At 44.8% G+C, this 26959-nt stretch overlaps 1 protein-coding gene across 3 annotated transcripts in view; it reads right to left on the bottom strand.

Annotated features, from left to right (window-relative positions):
- Positions 1–26959, bottom strand: part of GNAS (GNAS complex locus) — a 314347-nt gene that overhangs the window by 156984 nt on the left and 130404 nt on the right. For 2 of the 3 annotated variants that reach the window (XM_060230727.1, XM_060230726.1), the window contains exons 1-2: positions 25149–26691; positions 20981–21053 (exon numbers count right to left, since the gene is read on the bottom strand). In XM_060230727.1, coding sequence (XP_060086710.1) covers positions 20981–21053; positions 25149–25287 — 212 coding nt within the window. In that variant the 5' untranslated portion in view covers positions 25288–26691. Of the gene's footprint in view, positions 1–20980; positions 21054–25148; positions 26692–26959 lie in introns of those variants that run through there. The other variant, XM_060230725.1, reaches the window with a different exon arrangement.

Genomic DNA, 26959 nt, shown 5'->3' on the forward strand with positions numbered 1-26959 from the left:
GAGCCGCTGAAACTGCTCTCCTGGAGGACAAGTGACCAAGCACCATAAGGAATTTTTTTCTTCCTATAAATCAGAGAGATAGAGGTGGAGTTTTGCAGAAAACCACAGCAGCCACGTTGTTTACCTTGTGATTCTTCTAGGCTAGTTCTGCACTGTGCAAATTCTCAAGACAGAAAAATCACAAGCAGCATTTCAGTGACAACAGTCTTTGGACTACGCAGTCACCTTTCAACCGTAAAATAATAGACACAGGGCTGTTTAGCAGTTATATTCTTAAATGTATTTTAAAAGTTACTGTTAAACATTTGCAACCTCTCAGGCCCAACAACCTTCTTGGGCAATATATATCCATAAAGAAGATTAGACTGGAATTAGAAATAAGGCATGAGAGAAAACCAGAATTTTGTCCTTTGAAATGAAAAAGGGTGCACCTGAGGTCCCCCTGAGGTTTACCAGCTGATTTAGCAAAAAAAAGTAGAAAACTCCACACAAAATAGCAGCCCAACTGTCCTATAGTTGAGAATTCAATTTGACAAGCCCTCAAATCAAAAGTAGTATGTCGTAGCTTTCAGTCACAAGGGGCAAAGCAAATCATATTTGGGTATCCCAGGTCCTTAGAGCTCTTCCTTGAGTAACTGCTATAATCCAAAATTGTAACTCCAATGAGAAAGCAAAAGATCTCTGGTATCATGAATCCTTGGAGACCTAACAGCCTGTAGCATCAAATGGCAGGTTAGCGGGGCCTCTTCTGTGAATGAGAAAGCAAGCGGCAAAATCATGGCATGGTTGCGAAGACATTCCAAAGCTGAAAAAAGTCCAAGAAAAAGCATCCATTGTGCCATGGGAGCAGCAACATATTCAGACCAAAGGTGGAATTCCATTGAACAAGCTCTACTCCAGTACCTGTCCCCCTACATGGTGCTTACTTCATCTTCCTGACCTTCTGGGAGATGGGAGAAAAGCAGGGTAATTTCCATAGCGTGACATTTCCTTGTCACACCCTGAATGGCACACTGGTCCATGACCCTGACCCTGCTGGCAGAAGAGTACAACGCACAACAGCAATCTATCATACACAGTTCTGTTTCCTTCTCTTTTTCTCCCTTATCACTCACATTATTTCTTTCCAATACTGTAGCCCTAGAACTGCCACGAGAATTCCCCGTCTGGATATAAAGAACTCTAGTAAAATCTGAAACAAACGCTTTGCCTCCTTTTAAATGTACTCTTACAATTCAGAGAGGGATAAAGGCCTTGCAAACCAAGGATCTCTCTCTCTCTCTAGATATATTAATAATTATATATATTAAAAAAGAGAGACCATATCTGAAAGTCGTAGCAAGTTACGAGATCAGGAGCAATAACTCAAGACAACAAAAGTGTGACTTGTAAGAGAGGCAGTTGTTTTATCAGGATGATTCCACACCTAATAAATGGATGAAACATGTGAGCTGACAAGTGTATTTATTCTTTCATGGGCAACCTCTCCCCATATGTGTCCTGAAGATCACTACGATCCGGCACGCAACATTTGCTGACTGTCCCTGGCCCAAAGGACGTCCAACTTGCCTTAACCAGGGCCAGGGCCTTTTCAGCCTTGGCCCCAGCCTGGTGGAATCAGCTCCCTGGGGATCCGGGCCCCTCACTGAATTGTTATATTTTCAAAGGGCCTGCAAAACAGAGCTGTTCCATTGGGCCTTTGGTTGAGGCAGCAGGCGTCCTATTCCATCAGCTGGCCCTATGCTACGGTACCACCTCTTCTGTAATACAAATTTCATTTTATTGTCTTAGATTCTCAGTATATAAAACGTGCCAAACTGAGCTGCCATCAAACTGTATTGTTCACACTGATATCATTTTTAACTCTGGTTTTATATTGTTTTTAGAACGACCATTGGTACATACCGTGAGGATTACTGCAACGCCCTCTACATGGGGCTGCCCTTGTGCCGAACTCGGCGGTTGCAGGTGGTGCAGAACGCAGCGGCCAGGCTGCTATTGGGGCTCCCAAGATGGGAGCACATGCGGCCAGGGCTGCGCGAACTGCACTGGCTGCCAGTGGTCTACCGAGTTCGTTACAAGGTGCTGGTCATGACCTTTAAAGCCCTATATGGCCGAAGGCCTGCCTACCTTAGGGACCGTCTCTCCCCATATGAGCCCCAGAGAGCACTGAGGTCAGCTGGTAAGCACCAGCTGAATATCCCTGGGCCAAGGGAGGCCAGATTGAAGACCACCCGGGATCGGGCCTTTTCCATTGCGGCCCCACTGTTGTGGAATCAACTCCCAGAGGAGGTACGGGCCCTGCGATGTTTAGACCAATTTTGCAGGGCCTGTAACACATACCTCTTCAAAATAGCCTTCGCCCATACCGAGCTAAGATAATGTCGCTGTGTATGTTTTCTTTTTCTTCCCACTGAACTTATGAAGACCTATTTAGCACCTTAATGTTAATTTTAATGTAACTATATACTGATTTATGATGATTTTATTGCTATGTATGATTTTATTGTATTGTATTGAATTTATACGTTGTGAGCCGCCCTGAGCCTGCTTGTGCGGGGAGGGTGGGATACAAATAAAAAGTATTATTATTATTATTATTATTATTCTCCTCTGAGTACAGGAGGATATCTTGGGTGCTTTCCACCATCTTGTCAGGGAGGCAGGAAATAGAATAATTCTTCTTCCTCTTCCTTGACCCTGGAGCACCCAGATCTTCTCAGCTGAGATACTCCGATAAGCAGTAAATTATCAACCTTACTCACAATAAGGAAACAGTAATAACAATCAGTTAATATGCAAAAAGCATAACATAAGGAACTGTAAAGAACTGTAAAAAACTGCAGAGCAGAATAAGAAAATGGAATAGATATAGCAGAATAGACCCTAGTATGAGTGATGCAACGTGGTGGGCAAGATGTCCTCCTGTACTCAGAGGAGAATGACCCCTCACGGTAAGTACCAATGGTCATTCTCCCTCTGAGGCCATCTTGGGATCTCCTATAGCAGTAAATTAATGACTGGGTGGGGCATCGCTCTCTTCTAGGACCACATGTTGTAAAACCTTTCTGCCAAATGCTGCTTCTGCTGAACTGTAGGAGTTTAATTTGTAGTGTCGGACAAATGTTGAGATAGAGGACCATGTTGCGGCCCTACACACCTCATCTACCGAGGCATAATTGTTAAAGGCTGCGTTAGTTGCAGCACTTCTAGCTGAATGTGCTGTAATACCTCTGGGTACTTCTAATTTCATTGCTCTATAGGCTTCTGCAATACATTGTTTAATAGCATAGCTGATGGCTGAAGTTGACATCTTTTGGCCCAATCTTGGTTGTGCAATGTTATTGAACATGGCATCCATTTTCCGGATTGGTTCAGTCCTGATTAAATATGCTTTTAGACAGCGTCTGACATCTAAGTTATGCCACATTCGCTCCATAGGATGTTTAGGGTCTGGACAAAATGATGGCAAGTGAAGTTGTTGAGACTTGTGAAATTTTGACACAATCTTGGGTTGAAAAGTAGGATCTGTACGAAGAACTACTTTGTCTTTGTGAAAAATACAAAGTTGTTTCTTTACAGACAGTGCATTGATCTCCGACACCCTTCTTGCTGAAGTGATCGCTATAAAGAAGATTGCCTTTAAGCGTAACCATCTTAGAGAAATGCCTTGAATAGGCTCAAAGAGTGTTTTAGTGAGTGCAAACAAGACAGTGTGTAGACGCCACGTCGTAAACCTATGAGTCTGTGGAGGGCACTTGAGGGTGTCTCCCATTAAGAACCTCTGTTGCCCATGAAAGAATGTGCGTGCTTGGAGGGATCTTTACCTTGTATCAGTCCCAATACAGAAGATAGTGCTGCTACCTGTCTCTGTAAGGTGGCTGGTTTCAGTCCAGATTGTAATCCATCTTGTAGGAATTCCAATATGTCTTGAATTGATGGTTTAGTGGATCTTTTGCTTTTCTGCGACACCACCTATGAAAAGCTTTCCAAGTGGTATTGTAAATTCTAATGGTGGACTTCTTTCTGGAGGCCAATAATGTGTCAGTGATCTCTGAAGAATAACCTAACTTCAGGAATGTAGACTGTTCAATTTCCACATGGTCAATTGCAGCCAATCTGGATGTGGATGCCAAATTGGACCCAGCGTCAACATGTCTGGAACGATTTCTAGCCGGAGAGGTTGAGTGGTTGATAGCCTTTGGATAGATGAGAACCATGGGTGTCATGGCCACCACGGGGCTACTAATATGACCTGTGCTTTCTGATGTTGTACCTGTCGAAGAAACTTTGATAACACCGGAATCGGGGGGAAGGCATACAGTAGGCCCTGAGGCCAACTCACTGTCAGTGCGTCCACCGCTGCCGCAGCCGGGTGAAAAAATCTGATGCAAAAGGTTACCACCTGGTAGTTGTCGTGAAAAGCAAACAGGTCCATTATAGGTTGACCAAACTGTTCGACTATCTGCTGGAATATTGACGTCTTTAATCTCTATTCCCCTGGTTGTATGGTCGTACGGCTGAGCCAATCTGCTTGAACATTGGCAATGCCCTTGATGTGTTCTGCCCTGATGGAAAGAAGGTGGTGTTCTGCCCAGCTGAATAATGTCTTTGCTTCCCTGGACAGAGCTGATGACCTCGAGCCCCCCTGATGGTTCAGGTAGGACTTTGCAGCCACACTGTCTGTTCTTACTAGCACATGCTATTTCTGTACCTGATCGGTGAAGAATAATAGGGCTAGATGTATTGCTCGTAGTTCCAATACATTGATCAGCAGTTGGGTTTCTGATGGTAACCTTCGACCCTGTGTTGGTATGTTGTTGAGCATTGCTCCCCAATCTGACAGACTGGCATCTGTGAACAGCTGCATCTCTGTGGGAAGATAGTAAACTCTCCCTTGTCACAGACTGGAATCCCTGGACCACCACATCAGAGATTTCTTGACCTCTAATGTGACCTTGATCTGTGGATTCTGTTTTGTCATGATCTGGTACTGGTGAGGGCGAATTAACCTTTGTAACAGTCTCGTATATAATCTGCCCCACTGAACTGCATCTATGTTTGAGATGAGCAAACCCATCAATTTGGCTAAAGTCAACAATGAAGTGCGAGTGTTCCAAATGACTAAATTCACGAGTTGCTTGGTTTTCTGTATCTTGTCGTTCAGAAGAAAGATAAGAGTTCTTTCGTGTAACTATAATCATCCCCAAGTGTTCCAACCTTTGTGTTGGTTCTAGAGAGCTCTTGGCTATATTTATAAGAAAGCCATGTTCCTGTAGACACTGCATAGTTGCTTGGACATCCGACAGAGCTTTCCGGTTGGACGCTGGTCTGATCAGAAGGTTGTCTAGTTATGGATGAACGTGTATCCCCTGTTGTCTGAGATGTGCCACAACATTTACCATCACCTTCGTGAATACCCTGGGGGCCGTGGCTAGACCGAAGGCAAGAGCTCTGAATTGAAAGTGTCTGTTCCCCACACAGAACCAAAGGAACAGGCGATGAGATAGCTGGATCGGAATGTGCAAATAAGCTTTTGTGAGATCCAGTGAGGTGAGGAACTCTCCTGCTTGTAAGACCTCTGTGATTGACTTCAGGGTCTCCATACGAAAGTGTCGTAGATGAATGAATCTGTTGAGAAACTTTAGATCGAGTATTGCTCTTCAGTCCCCGTTTTTCTTGGGAACTGTGAAGAATATGGAATAAACGCCTCGACCCCTCTGATCTGTTGGAACGTGTTCTACGGCATTGATCTCTAAGAGATGTGTGATGGCCTTGTTCATTACAGATCTTTTTGTAGAGTTCTTCCGGATCGGGGACACAAGAAAACATTCCAGTGCAATGCTTTTGAATTCTATTGCATACCCGCACGACACGATTTCTAATGTCTAGCAATCTGTTTGGGAAGCCTTCCAAGCGTCTTGAAAATATTGAAGTCTCCCCCCCTACCGGAGTTGAAGTCCAGTCACGCCTTGTTGAATTCTGGCTCCCAGTCCTGCTTGTCTCTGCGCTCTGAATTCTGCTTGTTGAATCTAGGATTATTGAACCCTTTTCTGAAGGGTTGTCTTGGTTGGTTCCAGGATGATCTCTTGTTATCTGCATAGGATCTTGATCTGGCCAATGTGTGTGAAAAACGAAAGGACTGAGAATAGAAGCTTCTTCTGTCAGTTCTGTGAATGTTCCTTGGCATGGCTTTCTTTTTGTCTTTGGTTTTCACTAAGATCTTATCTAAGGCACTACCAAAGAGCTTTTCTCCTTGAAATGGATACGATATCATGATTTGTTTGGAATGGTTGTCTGCAGGCCATGCTCTAAGCCAGATGCCTCTTCTGGCTACTGTCCCTGACGCCAGACCTCTGGAACAGAAGGTGAGGGCATCTAGAGAAGCATCGGCCGTGAACTCTGCTGCTTTAAGTAGTCTGGTGTTCCCTCCATTAATTTCTTATTATTTTCTGGTAGCAATTGAGAGAGTCTCCTAGCCCAGACTATGGCTGCTCTAGATACAATAGACGATGCAGTATATGTCTTAACTGCCATAGTTACTGCCTCGTGTGATCTTTTTAGGGCTAGGTCAATTTTCTTGTCCCAACTGTCTCTAATGGAACCGTGCCTGTCTTCTGACACCAAACCCGGATTTTGAAGAGCCGTCACTGGTGCGTCCACTACTGGAACCTGCAAACATTTCATTTGCAAAAACAGGCAAATCAGGAAACTGCCAATTAGAGTTAGGTTTTCCCCATTCAGCTTTTAATTGTCTCTCAAAGAACTGTGGAAAAGGGAAAACCTTGGTAGTGGTGTGTGAGCCTGGGAAAAACTCCCTATCCGCAGTAGTTTTATTCCTGGGATTGGTATTGGTACTGGGATTCTCCTCCCCAGAGGCAGAATCTTGGAGCGCCAGTGCTGCCATAACCCTGGTTAACAAATACTGATAGTCATCAGCTTTAAAGCAGCGAACTGACTGCTCTGGGACACAGACATCATGCACCTCCTCATCTGAAATGAAACTCTCTTGATCTTTGGATTGTGACTCCACATCAGACTGATTCTCCTCTGAATCTTCCTCTAACAATCTAGAGTTAGAGATCTCTTTTCTGGCTGCCTTAGTTGGCCAGTTGTGCTCTCTGGAAAGATTTTTCTCTGGGCGCCTTGAGGAGGAAGGGGGGGAAGGAGATCTGGATCCCACTGATCCCATGCCCATAGCCCCTGATTGACAGGCATTAAACATTCTGCTCTAATTGTTTGCTGGAGCTTAGTCATAAATTCAATAGAAAATGGCCCTTTAGGGTACAGTACATTACCACTTTGTTGTATTAGGGCTGGGTCGACCGTGGAGGCGTGATATGATAGGGGTTGGCCTCCTGTATTGTCTCCCGCTGGGAGATTGGTAACCATTCCAAGGGGCAAAGCATAAGGCCCCTGGCGCCTGTCTGGCGAAACGCGCGCCAAAAATCCTCCTTCAAAATGGCTGCTGTCAGAAGCGAGCCTCTGGTGGGGAGGAACTTCAAGCCCTTCCGTTGAAGCCCCTGGACGTTTCAGCCTGTGGTGACTAAAGTCACTAAAACGGGCAAAGTTGCCAGGAACTGCAGCAAGCTGGGAAGACATGCCGGTCCCAGGGTCCACTCCCACAGCCTCAGTGCGAGGACTTACGGAGGACGCGTCTTCTAGGAACTTGTCCCTGAAATTTTCCATCCGCTGCTCTTTGCCACAAGCGAAGGCGAGGGGGAAAAAAGTCAGCCGCTTTAAAAGCAGCCGCGGCCGCGCAGCTCTCCCAACTACAGTGAAGGTGTGAAGGCAGATGGAAAGTGAAAGTAGCTCAGTGCAACAGACTGGAATTTAAGAAGATTGTTAGACAGAGGAGTAAGGTTGGGAAAAAAGGAAGAATTAGATTAGGAATAAAGAATAGGATTAAAATTGCTTCCTATTTCTAGGAGCTAAACTAGCTAATTGCTCTCCCTCTAGAGGCAGGAAAGAAACTGAGGAGATCTGGGTGCTCCAGGGTCAAGGAAGAGGAAGACGAATTATTCTATTTCCTGCCTCCCTGACAAGATGGTGGAAAGCACCCAAGATGGCCTCCGACTCAGAGGGAGAGTGCTGTTATCTGCCCTGAGCCCGTTTCTGGGAATGGGTGAAATATAAATTACCTAAATAAATAAATAAAAATAAACAAACTAGTCTGCAACTGAGCAAACCTGGAGATGGGGAATGAATTACCAGGTTAAGCTGCAAGTAAAGGACTGCTGACTAGCAACATACACCACTTTACAAACCAAGCCTGACGCTTCCATACTGAGGTGGACGCTAGCCTCCAGAAGTCTGACAAAACAAGAAATTACCTAGAATGGGTAGAAAACAGACACAATCTGTTTTCACTCCAGATTTCAATGTCAGTTGTCTATGAGGCAGACAATGGACAGATTCCTCTCCAGCTTTTCTGTGTATATAAAGTGTCCTTCCCTGGAGGTTATCAAATTCCCTGAGCAGACTGCTCTGCTGCTCAGCATAAGGCCAAGCAAATAAATGGAAAAGAGACAGAGAAAGGAGTGCTTTGAAAAGCCAAAGGAAGGATTGCCAGTAAAAAGGGAGTGGAGGGATTGTAAAAGAGAAAAGAGGGGAAATCCCAACAAAAATGTGATGTCTTGCTAGCTTGCAGAGCTGTCAATATAGCTGACTAGGTTATACTTCTTGGTAGATAATGGAAGGTTCTGACTCTCTCAGTTTGTATACATTCCCCATAAGCCATAGCGCTCATAAGTAAAAACAATGTTTGTTGGACTTGCATTATGACCACAGTCTGCAGAACAGCTCACAATATTTGTAAAAAGTAAATACTCAATTAAAAAAAAATAAGAATATTTTTCAACATAACATTAAAACCGATCAGAGACAGACACATAGCCCCAGAGACAAAACAGAAAAGACAGACTTCTTTCAGTGGTGAATACCGGGGAGGAGAGGAGAGAAGAGAAGAGAAAAAAGCAGGAACAAGCTTGTGGTGCTCCCTCCCACAGCCATACATACATAGCCGTGGTGGTGGTGGTGGTGGTAGTGGGGAACACAAGTCCAGCTGAATCAAGACCAAAACTGACCCAACAAAGGCTGAGCAAAGTAATATCATTACTTCTAGCATTCTGCATGCATCAGGTCTTACCATTAGCCTTTTGTACCTAAGCATCCCATTACACCTGCTTTGCTTGTGGTGACCACCTCAATATGTTCTCTTCAGTGCTATCAACTTACCGGTTATTAACCCTCACATTTCATTCACAATCCTTAGGATGGCAACCCAACTGATGACTTGCAGTAAGGATGAGTAAAAGCTTGATGACAGTCCACGAACACGTTTTTAGTGGCTGTAACTAGGATTCTCAAAATATGCCAATCTGGACCTTGATCCAATGTTTTTAGCGTACATATTAGCTATGCCATTGCTGTTAAATTCACCGAGTAAGGTTTCCTTAACAGACACAGGCGGACCTTAGCAATTTTACCCCTTTCCCAAAAATGTAATCATGCAAGACTAATGTCAACTCCTTCTCCTACTTCTAACTAGAAACGAGAGCCACACCCACTAAATTAAAAATTAACAAGTAGTTTGTTGTAGGCTTGCAGGAAATAAGAGAGTGCTGTATACATTCATCACTAAATCCCTCTTATCCGGGAAAACCGGGTTTGATTCCCCCTCCCCCACTTGCAGCTGCTGGAATGGCCTTTGGTCAGCCATAGCTCTCATAGGAGTTGTCCTTGAAAGGGCAGCTGGGGTAAGAGCTATCTCAGCCCCAACCACCTCACAGGGTGTCTGTTGTGTGTGGGGGAGTAAAGGAGATTGTGAGCGTTCTGAAACTCTGAGATTCAGAGTACAGGGTGGGATATAAATCCAATATCATCATCTTAAATAATCTGGAAAGGGATGTGGCACCTTAGAAGTTCAGCCTGATGTCTTGTCCCACACTTCTTTAAATAAAGTAAGTTTCTAGTTCTCATTGTTACTGGGAAGACACACTGATTATGCCCAGACATAGCTTAGGCCCTTTTCGATATTACCTTTGTCCAGCTTGCATCTTAAACTTATGTACAGTTCATCAGTCCTTGTAAAACTGCCCTTGGCAATGGGGAAAAGAATATTTAGTTACCCAAACAACAGCAACAGGAAGTGGCAAACAACAGAGAAGGAGTGTGCATGAAAGCTCTAACCCTGTCCACTCTCCTTTGGCCTGTTGGGACAGATTCCTGTTTGGCTGTTGTGAAGGAAAATAGTCACATGAATGGCTAACGCAGCCCTCAGTCAGTTTGAACACTTGCATCCTGTTGACCTTTCTGTGCATCATTGTCAGGATCCATTTGTCCATATCAAAAGTTACCAAGATCAACTTTAAAAAAGATGCAAGTCTATGCAAGTAGGTATAAGAGAAAGAACTGCCTAACCCACGCATCTTGGCTTCAGTGGCTAGCATTCATCTTTCCCCCTTTTCCCATGGTTACCATTTCCTGTCCCTATTGTCTGCGTAACTTAAATATCCATGAACCTTTCCTCCCCATTGCTAAGGCCAGTTTTATAATAACTGATATTCTGTGAAACTGCATGTCCGAAGACAGTAAAAGATGTACTGACAGAGGTATTTACTTCTATACTATTTATTTCAAATTCACTTCCCTGGATAACAGCATCCTGCCCATAAGTTTCTTATGGTGACTGAGAGGAAATTATTTTGTCATCTCATTGTACCTTCTAGTGAGTTAGTTGGTTCTACTGGGGTGCCACAAACCTTGCACAAGTCAGAAGACTTAGGTTACCACCTCCACTGTGTCCACCATACAGGCAGATTCTTTGCAATTTTGTTCCCAGTGCAAAGTGCTGGACAGAGAATGCAGATGTACCAATACTCTGTGAGGCAATGGTACCACCTTATCCCCCTCCAGCCACACAGGCAGAAGGAGGCAACAGTGTCCTTGTACGCTGTTCATAGTTTCTTCCAATAGTTGGTCCCAGCAGAATTTTCTTTAAAAGACCTGGAGATTCCAGTGGTTGTGGAACCGTGCATGGGTTGGGAAGCCATGGCCACATAAGTCTCCAGACTGCAAAGAACAGTAGCGTAACAAGAGACTTGAAAGAGAAACCATAAAGGTGTACGTATGTCTTCTGAGAGTCCAGTATATAGTTGAAGCTTCAAAATATCCTAATCATACCTGCATGATCAATGGCTGGATGAGACACTAACAACTTGGAAACTGCTTTTGCACACTCTTGCTAGCACAAGTTATAACACAGCATGGACCAGCCGTCTTCAAGAAGCTTCAAGGATAACCATGAAATCGTTTGTTCAATCATTACTTTTAGAAATATTTGTGGGTGGGGGAATAGAAGGGTTTGAGTATTATTGTTATACTAAATGCACTAGAGTCAAACTGAAGCACAGGGGAAATTATTCAATTTTCTCAAGATTCAAGAAAAGACATTTCAGATAGCTAGACCCAACCCATCCATCAAGGCAGCCACAGACATAACTACCCAAAGTTTTGTTTCTTGACTAAGAAGGATGTCTAGGATGTACCCCTTCTCTATAACAATTGCCTCTTATTTTGATAAGTGTGTTGGGGGATAAACAGCAAGGAACACTTCCATAAATAGCAAAAATCAGAGAGAAGGGTCACATGAATTTTTCTGTACTAAAACAGAGCAGCTAACTGCTTTCCATTAGGTGTGCATCTGGTTATATCTGAGCTGGAAAAAATCTGAAAAATATTTTATATCAGTATTTTCTGGCTATTCTTGCAATCAGATATAGATTTGGGTATTTTGTCAACTACCCAAAATGGCCACGCCCCCATTGGGACCACCAGATAGCCAAAGTTAAAGGGCACTTAAATGCCTTTTGGGTGAACACAGCACTTGGAAAAGGCATTTAAAGGCACTGTGAGCCCTTTAAATGCCTTCGGAGTTCACTTGCAGGTTGGAGAAGGCATTTAAAGGGACTGCAATCCCTTGAAACACCTTTTTCCCTCCACTGAACCCAGTGAAGGATGGGGGTACTCTGGGGAACCACAGAACTGGACCCCCAGTCCAATCTTTTTGAAACTTGAGAGGGAGTGCGTTGAACAGAGACGCCAGCAGCTAAGCTACAAATTTGATCCTTCATCTCAAAAAATAGTCACTGAACCCCAGATCAATTCTCCATTATACCCCATGGGGACCACTGAGTATAATGATCCCCATAGGGTATAATGGAGCAAAAAATTTCCAGTGTTTCCCAAAAATCCAGAATCTGAATACCATACCGCTGTATTAGGATTCAGGAATACCGGAAAATGTTCGTATCTTTTGGGTTCAATACACCTGAACCTGAAAAATACTTTGGGGGGGGAGGGGGGGGAGGTCTTTGCACATTCCTATCTTCCATCTCATATGCTCCTTTATGACCCACCATGAAACAGGAACACCCTTTTAATGATACTGCTGGTACTCCAGGTTCAGTGGGTTGCTGCTCAGTTTTTCTTGAGTTTTGCCCAACGCTCAAAATCTCTTCTCAAGGAGCACCAGAAGACATTTTTAAAAAAAAAAAAAATGGGCAAGACACAGTTTTGTGTTAACTGAATTGTTTTATACAGCATCTTTTGCATTCGCTGATCCAGAGATGCAGATTGCCACTTGCCCTATAGACAATGGCAACAATCCCTTCCAGGTGAAAAACAGTCTGAGCCATTATTTACTTGCTCAGCCAATTGCTTGACATTCTACACAAAAACATACTTTTTTTGTGGCTTCTGCTCTGCTTGGCTTCTGGTTCTGCTTGTCCCCATCTCTCGACAGCCAAACATCACATATCTTGAGAAGAGGAAAGCACCAAGAAGAATGAAGGTGAAACAGGCCTGAGAATGAGCTTTTTATATTGCATGGGGAATATGCAAACTGCCTAATTGTGCTCCTCGTACTTTTTTGGTTACATTATCTTCCCTTCCAACTGTGGTCACTTTTTGTCTACAAAGCAAAGTTTTTTAGTCTGTTAAAAATAATTTCCTGGAATCCTGGTTTTAACTGGAATATGGATTTAATAGACAAGTGAAATTTATTACGTCTATGCGCACCACAGGATGCCAAGATGGGAGGACTACGAGCTTTGAAAAAGGGTTTTCTCTGGAAGAAATCATTTGTCACTGTTCTAGGTTTGGAAGGGTAATTTTCCTTTTAAAAGGAAAGTCCAGAGGTCAAGAAATATGGCATATGGCTCTCAGCCGCCACTCCCACCACCTCTTACCCTATCTCACAATACAGACACCCTTTCTGCACCCTCCCCCAACACTCTTAGACAAGCACACTTTTGCTGGCACGCGTGATAGTAGATTTCTGCATTTCTTTCCAAGACCAGTTCACAATCCATTTATGTAAGTATTCACTCCCCACCCCTCAATAAAGATTTAATACCAGCTTGGGCCTCTGTGGCAGGGTGCACTGTAGCTCTTGATTTTTAAAAAAGAAACATTTCTACTCCTTTCCCTTTTATAACAGCTTGCAGATGACCTTTGGAGGCACCTGCATCAAGGCAGGTTGGCGCTGCTGCTGCTTCAATGGACAACAGCATCTGGCATGGTCAATTACGATCTTTTGACCCACTGCCTCACCTTGAAGTGGGTTTCCTCCTTTCTCCATGGTTGGGGACAGAGAGTGGCGCTTGAGGAGTGGATATCTCAGCAGTATCCACTGGAATGTGGTGTGCGACAGGTGCAATCCTCTCTCCAATGCTATTTAACATCTACATGCACCAGGGCTCCAGGTGGCCCAGGAGGTTGGGCTGGGTTTCCATCAGTATGCTGATGACACCCAGCTGTATTTGTTAATGAACTCCATCTCAGATGTTTTTGACAGGGCACTGGGGGCTGTGGCTGGATGGCTACAGCAGAGCCGGCTGAAATTAAATCCGACCAAGACGGAGGTCCTGTACCTGAGCCACGGGGGTTTGGGCTTCCAATGCTTGGTGCAGCATTGATGATGCCAGCAACACCGGTGATTCTGGATGCCTTGCTTTCAATGGAGCTGCAGGTCAGCCCTGTTGTCAGGTCTGTCTTTTATCATCTCCGGTTGGTTAGGCGACTAGTTCCCTATCTCACCTCTCAGGGCTTAGCTACTGTGGTCCATGCAAAGGTCACTTCCAGGCTGAATTACTGTATCTCGCTCTATACAGGGCTGCCCTTGAACCTGATCTGGAAGCTGCAGGTAGTGCACAATGCTGTGGCGCCCTTGCTGACAGCGATGTCTGTGCAGGCCAACTGCACCGGCTGCCTATTGAGTACCAGATCCAGGTCAAGGTTATGGTGAAGACCATTAAACCCCTATGCAGAATACCTACAGGCTCATTTCTCTCCCCTATGTGCCCTGGGGAGCCTTGTGCTCTGCTGATCAACATCTCCTGATAGTTCCCAGCCTGAAAGACGTCCACTTAGCCTTGACCAGGGCCAGGTCCTTTTCTGCTCAGGCCCCAGCTTGATGGAATGTGTTCCTAACCGAGATCAGGACCCTGCAGGACTTGTTACAATTCCACAAGGCCTGTAACACAAAGCTGTTCTGCCAGGCCTTTGGCTGAGGTGGTGGACATCCAATCATCTTGGCCTCCCCTGCCCATAGCAGAAGAAGAAGAAGAAGAAGATATTGGATTTATATCCCGCCCTCCACTCCGAAGAGTCTCAGAGCGGCTCACAATCTCCTTTACCTTCCTCCCCCACAACAGACACCCTGTGAGGTGGGTGGGGCTGGAGAGGGCTCTCACAGCAGCTGCCCTTTCAAGGACAACCTCTGCCAGAGCTATGGCTGACCCAAGGCCATGCTAGCAGGTGCAAGTGGAGGAGTGGGGAATCAAACCCGGTTCTCCCAGATAAGAGTCCGCACACTTAACCACTACACCAAACTGGCTCTCCTAGCACCGGCCTTCATGGCAGGACTAATCTTACAGGAGGGGTTATAGACTACCTGAGTTCAAAATGCAGGTCTCACTTAGATTTCTTGCTTTACTACTTCAAGGAAACAAAAAAAAAAAAAGCATTGTGGGAGAAGCTTTATATTTTGCTCCAGGTAACACAACCTACATTTACATAACAGCTCGGGCCTTGACAAATTCTCTTTAGCTGTAAGGAGCCAGTCCAAAAATTTAGCTACCAGATATATTTTTCAACCTTCAGGGATTTTGTACTCTTAAGGGCTATATTTTCTGATTATTGCTACTATAGAACCTCATCCTCAGCAACTCATAGTTTCTTATAATTTCACTCAAGCTATGATCAGTGTTGTAGTATGTAAATACACACACACTCATACACACACTCATACACATGCATACACATGCTGCCTGTATTCATCACAACAAAAACCTAGCCTCTAACCCTACCCTAATGCCTCCCTAAGGTCTCATAGTTTTATTACAGTTTTTAAAAGCGCCATTTAATTGAATGCTGGAGCCAGTGTGGAAAGCAACTAGTTAAGAAATTAATTCATTTACCAATACCAAATGGTGTGAAGTTAACAGATGCATTTATTTATTTACTTACGAAAATGATACTCCACCTTCCTGCCTTTTTAGGGCCCCAAGGCGACTAACTATTAAAGCCAGAACTCATCATTCAGCGAACTGAAACCAAGACACACATATGATACACATGCATGAAAATAACAATTCAAAATAAGGCAGGAAGGAGGGGGTCACTGAAGGAGTGCTAAACAAAAAAAAAAGTCTTCACACACTGGTGGAAGAGGACAGGTGAGCCTCTCTGGGAAGAGAATTCCAGTTCTGAATCTGAGAAGGCTCTTTCCCAAGCTGCCCTCTGCCCAGTGCCTCTGAAGATGACCTTACTGATGTGTTTCTAAGGGAAGAAGTCGGTTTCTAAGAGAGTAAATGGTCTTTCAGGCATGCTGCTATGAAAACATATAGGACTTTAAAAATCAACACCAGAACCTTAAAGTCTGAGTCGAGTGACGCCTTTCTGTGGGCAATTTAAGGTCCTGGTGCCTTCTATAAAGATAGATCAGTAACAGAACTAAGTTTGAGTCTAGCACACTGGACTCAAACTCTGTTCTGTTACTTCAGACCAACATGGCTACCCACCTGAATCCATCTTTATGGAAGATGCCAGTACCTTAAATTGCCCTTGGAAAAGACTGGGAGCCAGTGTATATGGGCTAAGACTGGAGTGATGTGGTTCCTACGACCCACTCCAGTCAACAAAATTTTGCCTGCTGCATTCTGCAACCATTGAAACTCCCAAACAATTTTCAGGGGCAGTCCCATATACAGTGCAATGAAGTAATCTAATCTAGATGCAAGCGCAAGTACACACCATAACTATCAGATCTTTTCTGCCCAGTAAAGGCTACAGCTGGTTAACCAGTCAAAGCTAATAAACAGCACTTCTGGCCACAGCTACCATCTGCTTTTAAGCAACCAATGATGAGAACCTCATATACCTGCATTTTCCTATCATACAACAAAACATATTCACATGTGAAATGACAAATAAGCTTTGTACTTCAACTGAGGCTTTCCGAAAGGCAGTAAAGTGAAATACGAGGTGCGGTGAAGATACCTCTAGGCACCATGGCAACCTGAGATGTGTCAGCCCATTTCCATTTTTTTTTCAACTTTTGCCAAAATCTGGTTTGATTGACAAGGGTAATTGTCATTTGCCCTGCCCTGGATAGCCCAAGCTATTCTGATCTCGTCAGATCTCATAAGCGAACCAGGGTTGGCCCTTGCTAGTATTTGCATGGGAGACATCCAAGGAATACAACCAAGGTCATGACACAGAGACAAGCAATGGCAAACCACCTCTTATAAGTCGACGACTGCCAGAGACTCAAGAGTGACTTACAATCTCCTATATCTTCTCCCCCCATGACACCCTGTGAGGTAGGTAGGGCTGAGAGGACTCTCACAGCAGCTGCCCTTTCAAGGACAACCTCTGCCAGAGCAAGGGCTAACCCAAGGCCATTCCAGCAACCGTAAGTGGAGGAGTGGGGAACCAAACCCAGTTCTCCCAGGTAAGAGTCCGCACACTTAACCACTACACCAAACTCTTAGCATCTCTTGCCTTGAAAACCATATGGGGTCGAGGACAATTCAGTTCCACCTCAGCAGATTGTCTGTTTAACAAATCAATGAAGGCATTTTCAGGCAGGTAGCCGCATTAGTCCGTATTAGCAGAGCAAAATTTGAGTAACAGCACCAACTGGCCCTTCTGAGCAACACCCCTCACATCTTGCAACCCAAATATAAGGGCTGATGGATTTTTATTCTTATTTGTATCTGACAAAGTAAGTTTTAACCCACTAAACCTTATGCAACCTATGCACAGTATTCCAGAACGAAAGTCTTCAAATTCATCATACATGTCTTAAGCACACACAAATAAATGCAGGAGTGTGGCCAATATGTATAACAGTATGCTTCATATTTGACATTGTAAGTTTTCAGGGCCCTGAGCATATAGAAGACAGCAGGGTTTTTTTGTAGCAGGAACTACTTTGCATGTTAGGTTATGCCCCCCTGATGTAGCCAATCCTCCTGGAGCTTACAGTAGGCCCTGTAAGCTCTTGGACAGGGCTGTCAAACATGCAGTTCGGGGGTCGAATCAGGCCCCCGAGCAACTGGGTGCCACCTGTGTCCTTTTCCCTCTCTCTTGCTTCATTCTGCTTCACAGCTTGCTTTCCTAGGCTTGCTCAATCACAGGGGAGCCACAGAGTGACGCCTCTATTTTCTCCACTGGCTGAGGCTCCTCCCTTAGGGAGGAAGGAATAGCATGCTTTGCCAGGCTCTCTGAATCACACAGCAGAGCCACTGAGCCAAACCTCTCTTCCTTCTGTTGACTGAGGCTCCCCCTCCAAGTCTCTGGGGAAGGAAGGAAAGAGCCAGAGCTTCCTTTGCCCAGTTCCCTGGATCCCATGGGAGAAATACAAAGAAAGCACCTTTAAGACCAATGTACTAATGTTTTAAGCGTGTTTTAAGTTTTTAAATATACATATATTTGTGTTTGTTTGTGCTCTTTATATTTATGTTCATCTCTGCTACCTAATCATAAATAGGTTCCCACATGGCCCAGCCTGACATAGCTTGGCCCAACCCAACATGGCCCGGCCCCTCAAGGTCTCATTTATGTCAGATCTGGCCCACATAGCAAATGAGTTTGACACCCCTGCTCTTGGAGGATTGGCTAAATCAGGGGTGTATGGCCTAATATGCAAAAGAGTTCCTGCTACAAAAAAAAAAAAAGCCCTGGAGAACAGTGATATAACATTATATCCATACTGCAGACAGATGATCAAAGAAAGATATGAGAATTCCTAGCTCACAACCTTCACCACTGTGCTACACCAACTGTATTTCTATTGAAAAAAACGCATGGCTCTTTCCTAATGAGCTGCCACCAATAACAAAACATTTCATTTTTCCCCACAGGTTTTCTTTACATTCCCCCCACCCACTCCAAAACGAGGCTTTAAAAGAAAGTATCTAGAGAAATTTTTAAAAGCATGACTCTTTAAATAAACTGTTGCGATTGGCACAGGTAACCTTTTAGCCAAATTTATTTCAGTGCTGTTAACTATTAAACTGGATTAGCTGAAAAACCCAATTCTTCACAGTTTGTTAATATAATCAAAGAACTTGAATCCCAAAAGGGCAAAATCTCATTACAGTGGGACAAAACACATTCTGCGTGAGCACAATGGATTGTATTCTATTCCACTGATACATGAGGCTCTTCCACTGATACCAAAGTACTGGCAGAACACAGCAGGTGTGGAAGTTCTGACAGATCAGAATGCATACGTCCAGCCTAACATGTGTGCTATGACTTAAAGGCATCTTTGCTGAAATCTCAAGCCCAACTGCTTCCAAAAGTGAACTGCTATGTCTATTACACAATAAATCATTTCAGGTAAAAGGCAAGAATTGAACAAATTCTTTAGGGAAACAAACATATTACCCCTCCACCCACCCACACCCCTATATATCACATAGATCTGAAGTGGTCCCTCCCATTAGTGTGTCGCATTACATTTTTCTTTTAAAACAGAAACAATATAATAAATTTATTTTATTTGTATAAAAGTATTTGCATGTATGCGTTTACTTCTATCTTGCTATTCTTCACCACTTGGGATATACAGCACCTTACAACATCACCCCCCCCCCCCCCATTCTCTTACAACAACTTCACTGGGTAGGCAAGGCTGAGAGTATGTGTTGGGCCCAAGGCCACACAGCAACTGTCCATGGCAGAAATGGGAATTGGCTTGTATCAATGTTGGCTTGTAAACAAATGCTGCAAGTCTCTACTGCTGCATATATTGTGAGCCAGTGTGATGTGGTGGTTAGTTATGCGCTGAGCCTGGGACAAAGTGGGTTCAAATTCCCAATCAGTCATGAGATGACTGAGCTGCATTAAGCCAGTAATACTTCTTTTGTGCCAGCCTATCTTACAGGGTTTTCTGCAAGTATAAAATGGAGGAGGAGGACAAGGAACCATAAATGTTACCCTGCACTCCTCAGAGGTTGCGCAGGATAACAATACTGTAGGGCAGACAATCCCTCAGTACTTATGACAATATCACCGAATTGGATCTGGCTATAAGTTACACACTGTTGCTACTACTGTCTTGTTGCTAGCCACTCAGCGTTATACGCACTGGGATACCTGCATAGTCTAAAAAAGGAATAATTTATTAGTCATTATGTGATTTATTTAGGTGCAGAGGGGGGGGGGAATCAGACTGTGACCCAGAGGTATCACTTAAGCACCCAAGAGCTGATTCTCACCCAATTTTTAAAATTTTTTTGTCAATGTACAGGACACTCCTCCTCCCCTCAGAGTCTGGCCATATCACAAACTGCTTTTGCAATTCCCCCCCCCAACTTTCAGAAGTCTTTTGTGGTGTAGCAGATTCCCTTTATGAAACACAAGGCAATGCACTTCTGAATGCAATGAACAAGCTCAGCAGATCCGTAGGTGCTACAAAAAAGGATATGGGATGAAATTGTGCAAGTCAAATAAGAAAGTAGCCATCACTGAGCTCTCTAAGCTAAGAAATGTCAAATATCATGCTACTTTTTAAAAAGCTATTTTAATTTTACATTTGATAGCATCCTACCACTCAGCTCAGACAAGAGAGATGAATTCCACTGGCAGAAATCATGTCTCACCAAGGCAAGAGGCTTCTCAACCTTCAACTGACACCTTAAACACTGACAGAACGTGATGCTCTTAGTTGAGTAGTGACAGTATGCAAACCAATAAGTTTGGTTTAAAAATTGACAGGGGCTGGGGGGAAGAAACTCATTCATTGTCTGACTCCCAATCACACTTTTGCCCAAACAACCAAAACAGGAACTTCCAGTTACTTAAAAATGTAGCCAAGTTGATACAAACTGTATTAGTGTAGCCTTATAAACCAGACTAACAAGACAGCTCTTCAACATGCTTTGCCCATCTAAAGCGAAAAAGTGGAGAATAGAATGAAACTAAAGCCTTGCTAAAAGTAATGTTCATCTATCCTGCAGAAACTGAACAGGAATCATAAACGCCCCTCAGTGGTACAAAATATCATACCCTTGGATAAAGCACATGCTGTTTGCATTTCACCCTTTCACATGACAAAACGCTGAGAGCAGCATGAATCAAAACCTGCTAGAGCAGAAGTTAAGTGTCAGCCATATTGTAGGAGAAACTGCAGTGAGAACGTCCATCTTCATTTAGTCCAGCATGTGATGCTTTGATGCAATCAACTAGTAACAGTCTCCCTTACACACTGGGGAAGTCTAATACCCATAAGCCAGGTTACAGAAAAACAACATGCTATCCCCCCACAAAGAAGGCAATAAATCCTACCCAAATAGGCATATCGAATTTCTTTAGCATTCATACAATTAACACAATATATTAAAAAGGAAATCAACAACAAACAAAAGCTTCAAATAATGCAGTATAAGAATATAAATGCACTTACTCTGCATTAAATCCATTCACATGCAAGATCCGCATCTGCTTGACAATTGTGCTTTTACCAGATTCCCCAGCACCTAGAAAATGAAAATAAATCAGTGTCAGAAAGAAGTAAGGGGAGATCCAGGGACACATGAGTTGCTTCTATTCAAGAGCTAGAATCCAAGAACCTGAGTTACTCACCACAAGATTGAAAACTGAAAGGGGGGGAAAAAGTAGTAATTGCCACTGGAAACTGCAGCCATAGCTAAAAATAAATGTCCAGTTGAAGTCATGTGTCAGAGCCGAAGCCAGGAATATTTCACTATCCATTTTCCCCCCAGTATCTATATCAAAACAAGCAGAACAGGACACTGAGGCAGGGGCAAGAAGAGGTGAAAGGAAGGTCTTACTTGTCCAGAACAATCACCGTTTCAAAGGACAAAAGCAAATTAAAGAGTCATCGCAGTTCATGTTTAGCAGAAGCACTTGCCAGTCGTGCCTGTAAGACCTTCACATCTTTAATTGCACCACAGGCCCCATTATGCACATGGAAGTAGAGGGCATGCAGTCCCTGCTGTCTGAAATCAGAAAACTCCTTCCACCACTCCACTAGAGTGCGGCATAAAAGCCTCCTTCTGCTCTCTACCTCCGTCGTGCAGCTTCCTATCACCTCCACATACTCTACACCCCCACACGCATACCCTACGCTGAAGCATGGCAAGTCTGTGTTTTGAAAACGGCCTCCTGATCACACCATGAGAAAACAGCTTTCATCCTGATTTCTACAAGCCACCCTCTTCCCTTTCTCCCACTTGACGCTACAAGAAAGTCCCTTTTCTCCCCATCCAGGCAGCACGTTGCACCCACTCAGTCTGCACAGTGTAGGGGCTCGAGCCACAAAATCTGACTGAGACATTTAAGTACTCCAGCAGTCAGTGATTTCCTCTATTTCTAGGCAAAAGCCGACTTTTCTTCTCCTTCAGCAGGAATACAAATTCTGCCTTGGTGATACAGGTATTCCTCTAGCATCTTCTCACAGCTCATCTTCCTAAAGAACATGGGGGTGGGGGGAAGGGGGCCAGGCTTTCCCCAGCACTCACAGCCTCCATTTTGAGTCTCACACACAAAACTAAATATTAACAGCTATATGTCAAAATACATTTTTTTTTCTGCAATGCCTGTCTCTCTTTTAGTCCTCTTCCTCAGCACAGCTATCCAATCCCTGTTCCCTGAATACGCTAGCACCATCAACTCTTCCTGGAAACCAACCTTTCAGCACTACCAAAATATAAAATTCTCACCCCATCCTTCCCACCCCCAACCCCGTAAGTACTGACGAAAAACAGACTCAGCAGAATTGTCCCAGTCCAGACAAGTAACTGTATAATAAAGTATTCGCCAATCATATGGCAGTAATATGTAAATAATAATTTTAAAATCAGTCCCATCGAGCAATAAGGAAACTGACCAAAAGCAATGGTATTCCCCCCAGAAAATATATTATGGCATCCTATCACCGGACAGAGGGAGCCTCAACAACGTACAGAGAAACAGTATGCAAAGACTAATTTCATTTCAAAACCCACTCTGAAATTCCTAATGTCTCTGTCTATGAAAGACAAAATTCTATTCTCTTCTGTTTCCATCCATATATGTTAAAGGCACAAAGTATTTGTCCCTGGTATGTCAATCAATGATTCTTTAAACCAGGACTCCAAAGCTGTATTTAATCTTGTGAACAAACCTATTAGATGAAAGGTGTTCTTTCTAGTCCACTATTCCGAACATGTTCACAACATGCTGCGCTATTATTAATTCTCTGCACTTGTGCCTTTTATTACTGTAAAGTACTATAAAATTCAAAGAAAATGCACATTTCTTGCCATTAAACTGTGTCTTACAGACTGCATATAACTGTAGCTTTAAACAGCCACATCTGGACCCATAGTATTCACAGACACAAAAGGAAGCCGTATTTTAACTATGAAGAGACAGCAAATTTTCTGATTTTTTTTTCAAATAACCAATGCTTTAAAAATACATACAAATGCCTCTAAGCTTCTGTTTCACATAGTTAAGCTACAATACTAATTTAAGTCTCAGTCTTAAACACAGTTGCACAGAAGTGATTCCCAGCTAATTTAAATGGAACATTTCCAAACATGAATACTCTTAAGATCACAGCCTTTGTACACTTTCATAGTACTTCACTGTGTAAGTCATTTAAGTCAAACAATGCCCCCCCTCCCCAATTAGGTTTAAAAGGATTTGCTATTTGGTCCTTCACAAACCCCTTTAATGCGGGAAGTGTTGCTATATACTAGCTTCAATGCTAGCCCTATACCCTTCTTCCCAATTATTAATTTAAACACTCTTGCCCCAGTATTTCCACAGCATATCCTAGAGGCTTTTAAAGCTCATTTTCACCATTCCAATCAACACCAGAAATAACGCCTATCACAGAAGGCCTAGCTTCTCTTTCCTCCAAAATTTAGTGCATTCATAAGCAATATTCTAGCACCATTACAAGTCTCTCACATTCATTTCCAGAAAATAAAACATGCTTCTCCCATTGTTGTTTATTTCATCTTGTTAGCTTGGCATCTTCAGGTATACTTTTAGAAAGCACTGACTGCATCTGCTGAAAATACACCAAACAGGCCATCATTTGATATTACAATCTAAATGGAGCTAAATGTAGCCCAGTGCCCAGGAACACTGATTCCTCCAAGCCCTATTTTGCCAACAGTAACGACCATAAAAATGACACAATGAAGTATGCAAAAATCTATCACAATATTAAAAATAGGCTTTCTTTTCCACTTTCTTCAAAAGCCTCCCTAGCTTTCTTCCCTTTACAAGCTTCCATTCCCTCTAAGCAACCCCCAGAAAGTGCTGTCTCCTCTTCAATGTATCAAGAATATACTCCATTAGCCCTCAAACTTAGTAATGCACCGCAAACCCCCCCCCCCCACACACACACATCTTGCAAGTGCTGGAGGGTTGCAGGTAATGAGGTGTTCAGTAAAGCAGTAAAGGTGTTTTGGTGCAGGTTTTGGTGGGGGTTGGAGTGAATATGATGGGTGGGGGGTGCAAAGGAGCTAGGCATCCCCAGACCCCTTCTCTTGTTCCCCTCTGGCAATGGAACACCAAACACTTGCAGGAAGTGTTTCCGGGCACTGGGCTGCATTTAGCTCCATACAGATTGTAATACCAAATGATGGCCTATGGAAAAAAAAGATCCACCCCATTAATACAGGCCCTCAAAATATATTCCTTCACCTACCGAAACTTTTCCTTGGACTTATTTCCTCTCTTCTGAGACGACTGACAGCCCCCCCCCCCTCACCCCACAGCAGTGCCAGAATAACCCAACAAAAGGTGTGGCTCCCACAAACTCCTTTTACTAGTTTTCCATGGAGCAGAGGAACAGGGCAAAAAACAAGAGGAAGCAACCTTTTATATGCTAACCAAGGTGGGGGGGGGGGCTTGGGGGGGGGGTTGTGCTAAACCTAAGTGGTTATCTGCAACCTTTTTAAAAAAAATCCTGACTATATTGGGTGAATGGGGATAGAGAAGCTGACAGCAACTTTAATACCCATGGGGGGGGGGGGGCTGCACCAAGGAATCCCTTTTTCTACACGGAAAAGAGACTGTCAATAATTCGGGGAAGGGACAGCGTTTGAAACAGAAAGGGCACGGCCCTACACATTACCCTCGGCTTCCCCAGATAACCCGGCCCCTACAAGCCATCGCCCCACAGATACACACACACCGCCGCAGAAACGAGCCAGGGCCCGAGGCCTACCTTCTCCCACCCACCCCAACGCCTCTCCTCAGCGACAACCCCTCTCGGGAGACCCGCTTCTTCCCTTCCACGGCCGAGGCCCAAGAGGCACCCTGACCTTCTTCCCCGCGTTCCCCTTCCCAGCTTTTCCGTCCCACCCCGACGTCTGCCATCTCCCTCATATTTTTCGAGGAAGAAGCGGGCGAGCAGGGCCCCACCTCTCCTCGGGCCCAGTCGCGGGCCGGGCCCCGTTATGCCCGCCACCCACCCCACCCCACCCAAGCTCTCCCTCCTCCGTTACCCGGGTCTGGAGCAGCGAATGGGGGGAAAGGGCTTGGGAGGAGGGGGGTGTTGAACGACACCATTTTACTCCCCACCAGCCACCCCTTACCCAGCCCCTTACCCAGCAATAGGAGCCGGTGCGTGGCCCTATAGACCTGCTTGTCCTTCTGCAGCTGCTTCTCGATTTTCTTGTTGGCCTCTCGCTGCGCCTTCTCTTCGTTGCGCTGATCCTCGGTCTTGCTGTTCCCTAAACAGCCCATCTTGGGGGGCGAGGAGGAGGAGGGGACTGCAAGGAAGCAGGAAGCAACCGGGGCTCGTTGCAAAAAGGAAAAAAAAAATCCCCCCTCTCTCTGGGATTGCTCTCGCCTTCCCTTCCCCCCCCCTTTAGGGAAAAAAATATATGTATTATTTTTTCCACTCCCAGCTGCCGCTTCCTAAAGACATGGAGGGAGCTGAGCCCGGAGCCTGCTACGGGAAAGGGGAGGGGGGGGGAGAGAGAGAAGAGCGATGACTTTGCTCCTGCTCAACCCCGGGCCTCCACCTCCTTCTCTCCTCGACCAGATCCCTTTGCTCACAATGCAGATCTTCTTTTAAAAAGAGAGAAACAGGGGAGCGGGGGGGGGGGGGGAATGGGGAGGGTTGGCAGCCACCAAAAAAAAAAGAGGGAGCGGGGGGGGGGGATCTCCGCAAGATCAGGGCTTAAAAAAAAAACCTGTCTCCCTTCTTCCTCTCCCCCCCCCAACACGACAAAAACCCTGCCGAAAAATATATATATATATATTTATAATCACGCCACCTTCCAACGGTAGTGGGAACTAAAGAGACGTCTCCCTTAGGTAGATCTGTATTTCCTTCTCTCGCTCTTAAAAAAAAATGCCTCTTTTCCGACTCAAAAGCAGAGAAACCTCCCCAAATCCTGGGCACGGAGGCACTAGAAATGTCTCTTCCTTGCTTTCCTTTTCCCACCACCCGCCCCTTGCGACGCGCACACCGCCTCTCCCAAAAAGGGTGAAGCGCCCAAAAGGGGTCAAAGCCAACCCTGGGCCGGAAAAACGAGTCCCCCCTTCTCTTCCCGGCCTGGGCTGGGCTGGATTTTCCTTCTCCTTCGGCTTGGGGCTTCTGCGGCGGCTTGTTGTCTGCTTCTTCCTCCCCTAATGGTGGTTGCTCTAATCCAAGGCCCCCTTAATTTTTTTTTCCCCCTTCCTCCTCCTCCTCCTCGCCTTCCTTTCGCTGCTGCCGCTTTTTGCTTTTGCTTTTCACGTTCCGTTTCCAGGCGGGCTTGCAAATCTTCGTTGGACTTCTCCGGCAAACACGGGGAGCAAAGGAAGGGAGGGGGGGTAAAAGGGAGGAGGAGGGAGAGAGAGACAGACCGGGAGAAGAGGAAGGGAGGGCAGATCGGCGCTCGCCTCTCCCTCCCAAAACAAAAACACCCCCCCTTTGCAAAAAAAAAAAAAATCCGGAGCCACCCCCTCTCTTCTTAGAAGCGGCTTCCTTGCGCTCTCCCCCTCCCCTGCCTAGTGTTTCCTTCTCGCTCTTGCATTTCTCCCTCGCTTTATTATTATTAATTTTTTCCCCCTTTTAATATTGAGATCTGGAGAGATGGGGTGGGGCAAGCCGCTCACACTGAACCATGGGAACGGAACCATTCACATGATACCCAAACGTCAGGAGTTAACTGACTAAAGGCGCCCTCTTTAAAACACCCACAGGGAGAGAGACGCAGCCGAGCGGGCGCAAGGCGGCGGCTGAGCACGTTGGATCGCCTGCGCCTTCCTGCTCGCCACGCCCAGGGCGGGGGGGGGGGTTGTTTTAGAAATGGACCCAGTTGGGAACTGTATTATCCTCCCCCCCCCCGGCGGAATTTTGCATGTCCTATCTGTACAGAAAACTGGCGTGCATGATTTTTTTGTTTGCAAGAGAAACTTTTACGTG

This window comes from Heteronotia binoei, chromosome 2 (assembly GCF_032191835.1).
Source record: "Heteronotia binoei isolate CCM8104 ecotype False Entrance Well chromosome 2, APGP_CSIRO_Hbin_v1, whole genome shotgun sequence".
Lineage (NCBI taxonomy): Eukaryota > Metazoa > Chordata > Lepidosauria > Squamata > Gekkonidae > Heteronotia > Heteronotia binoei.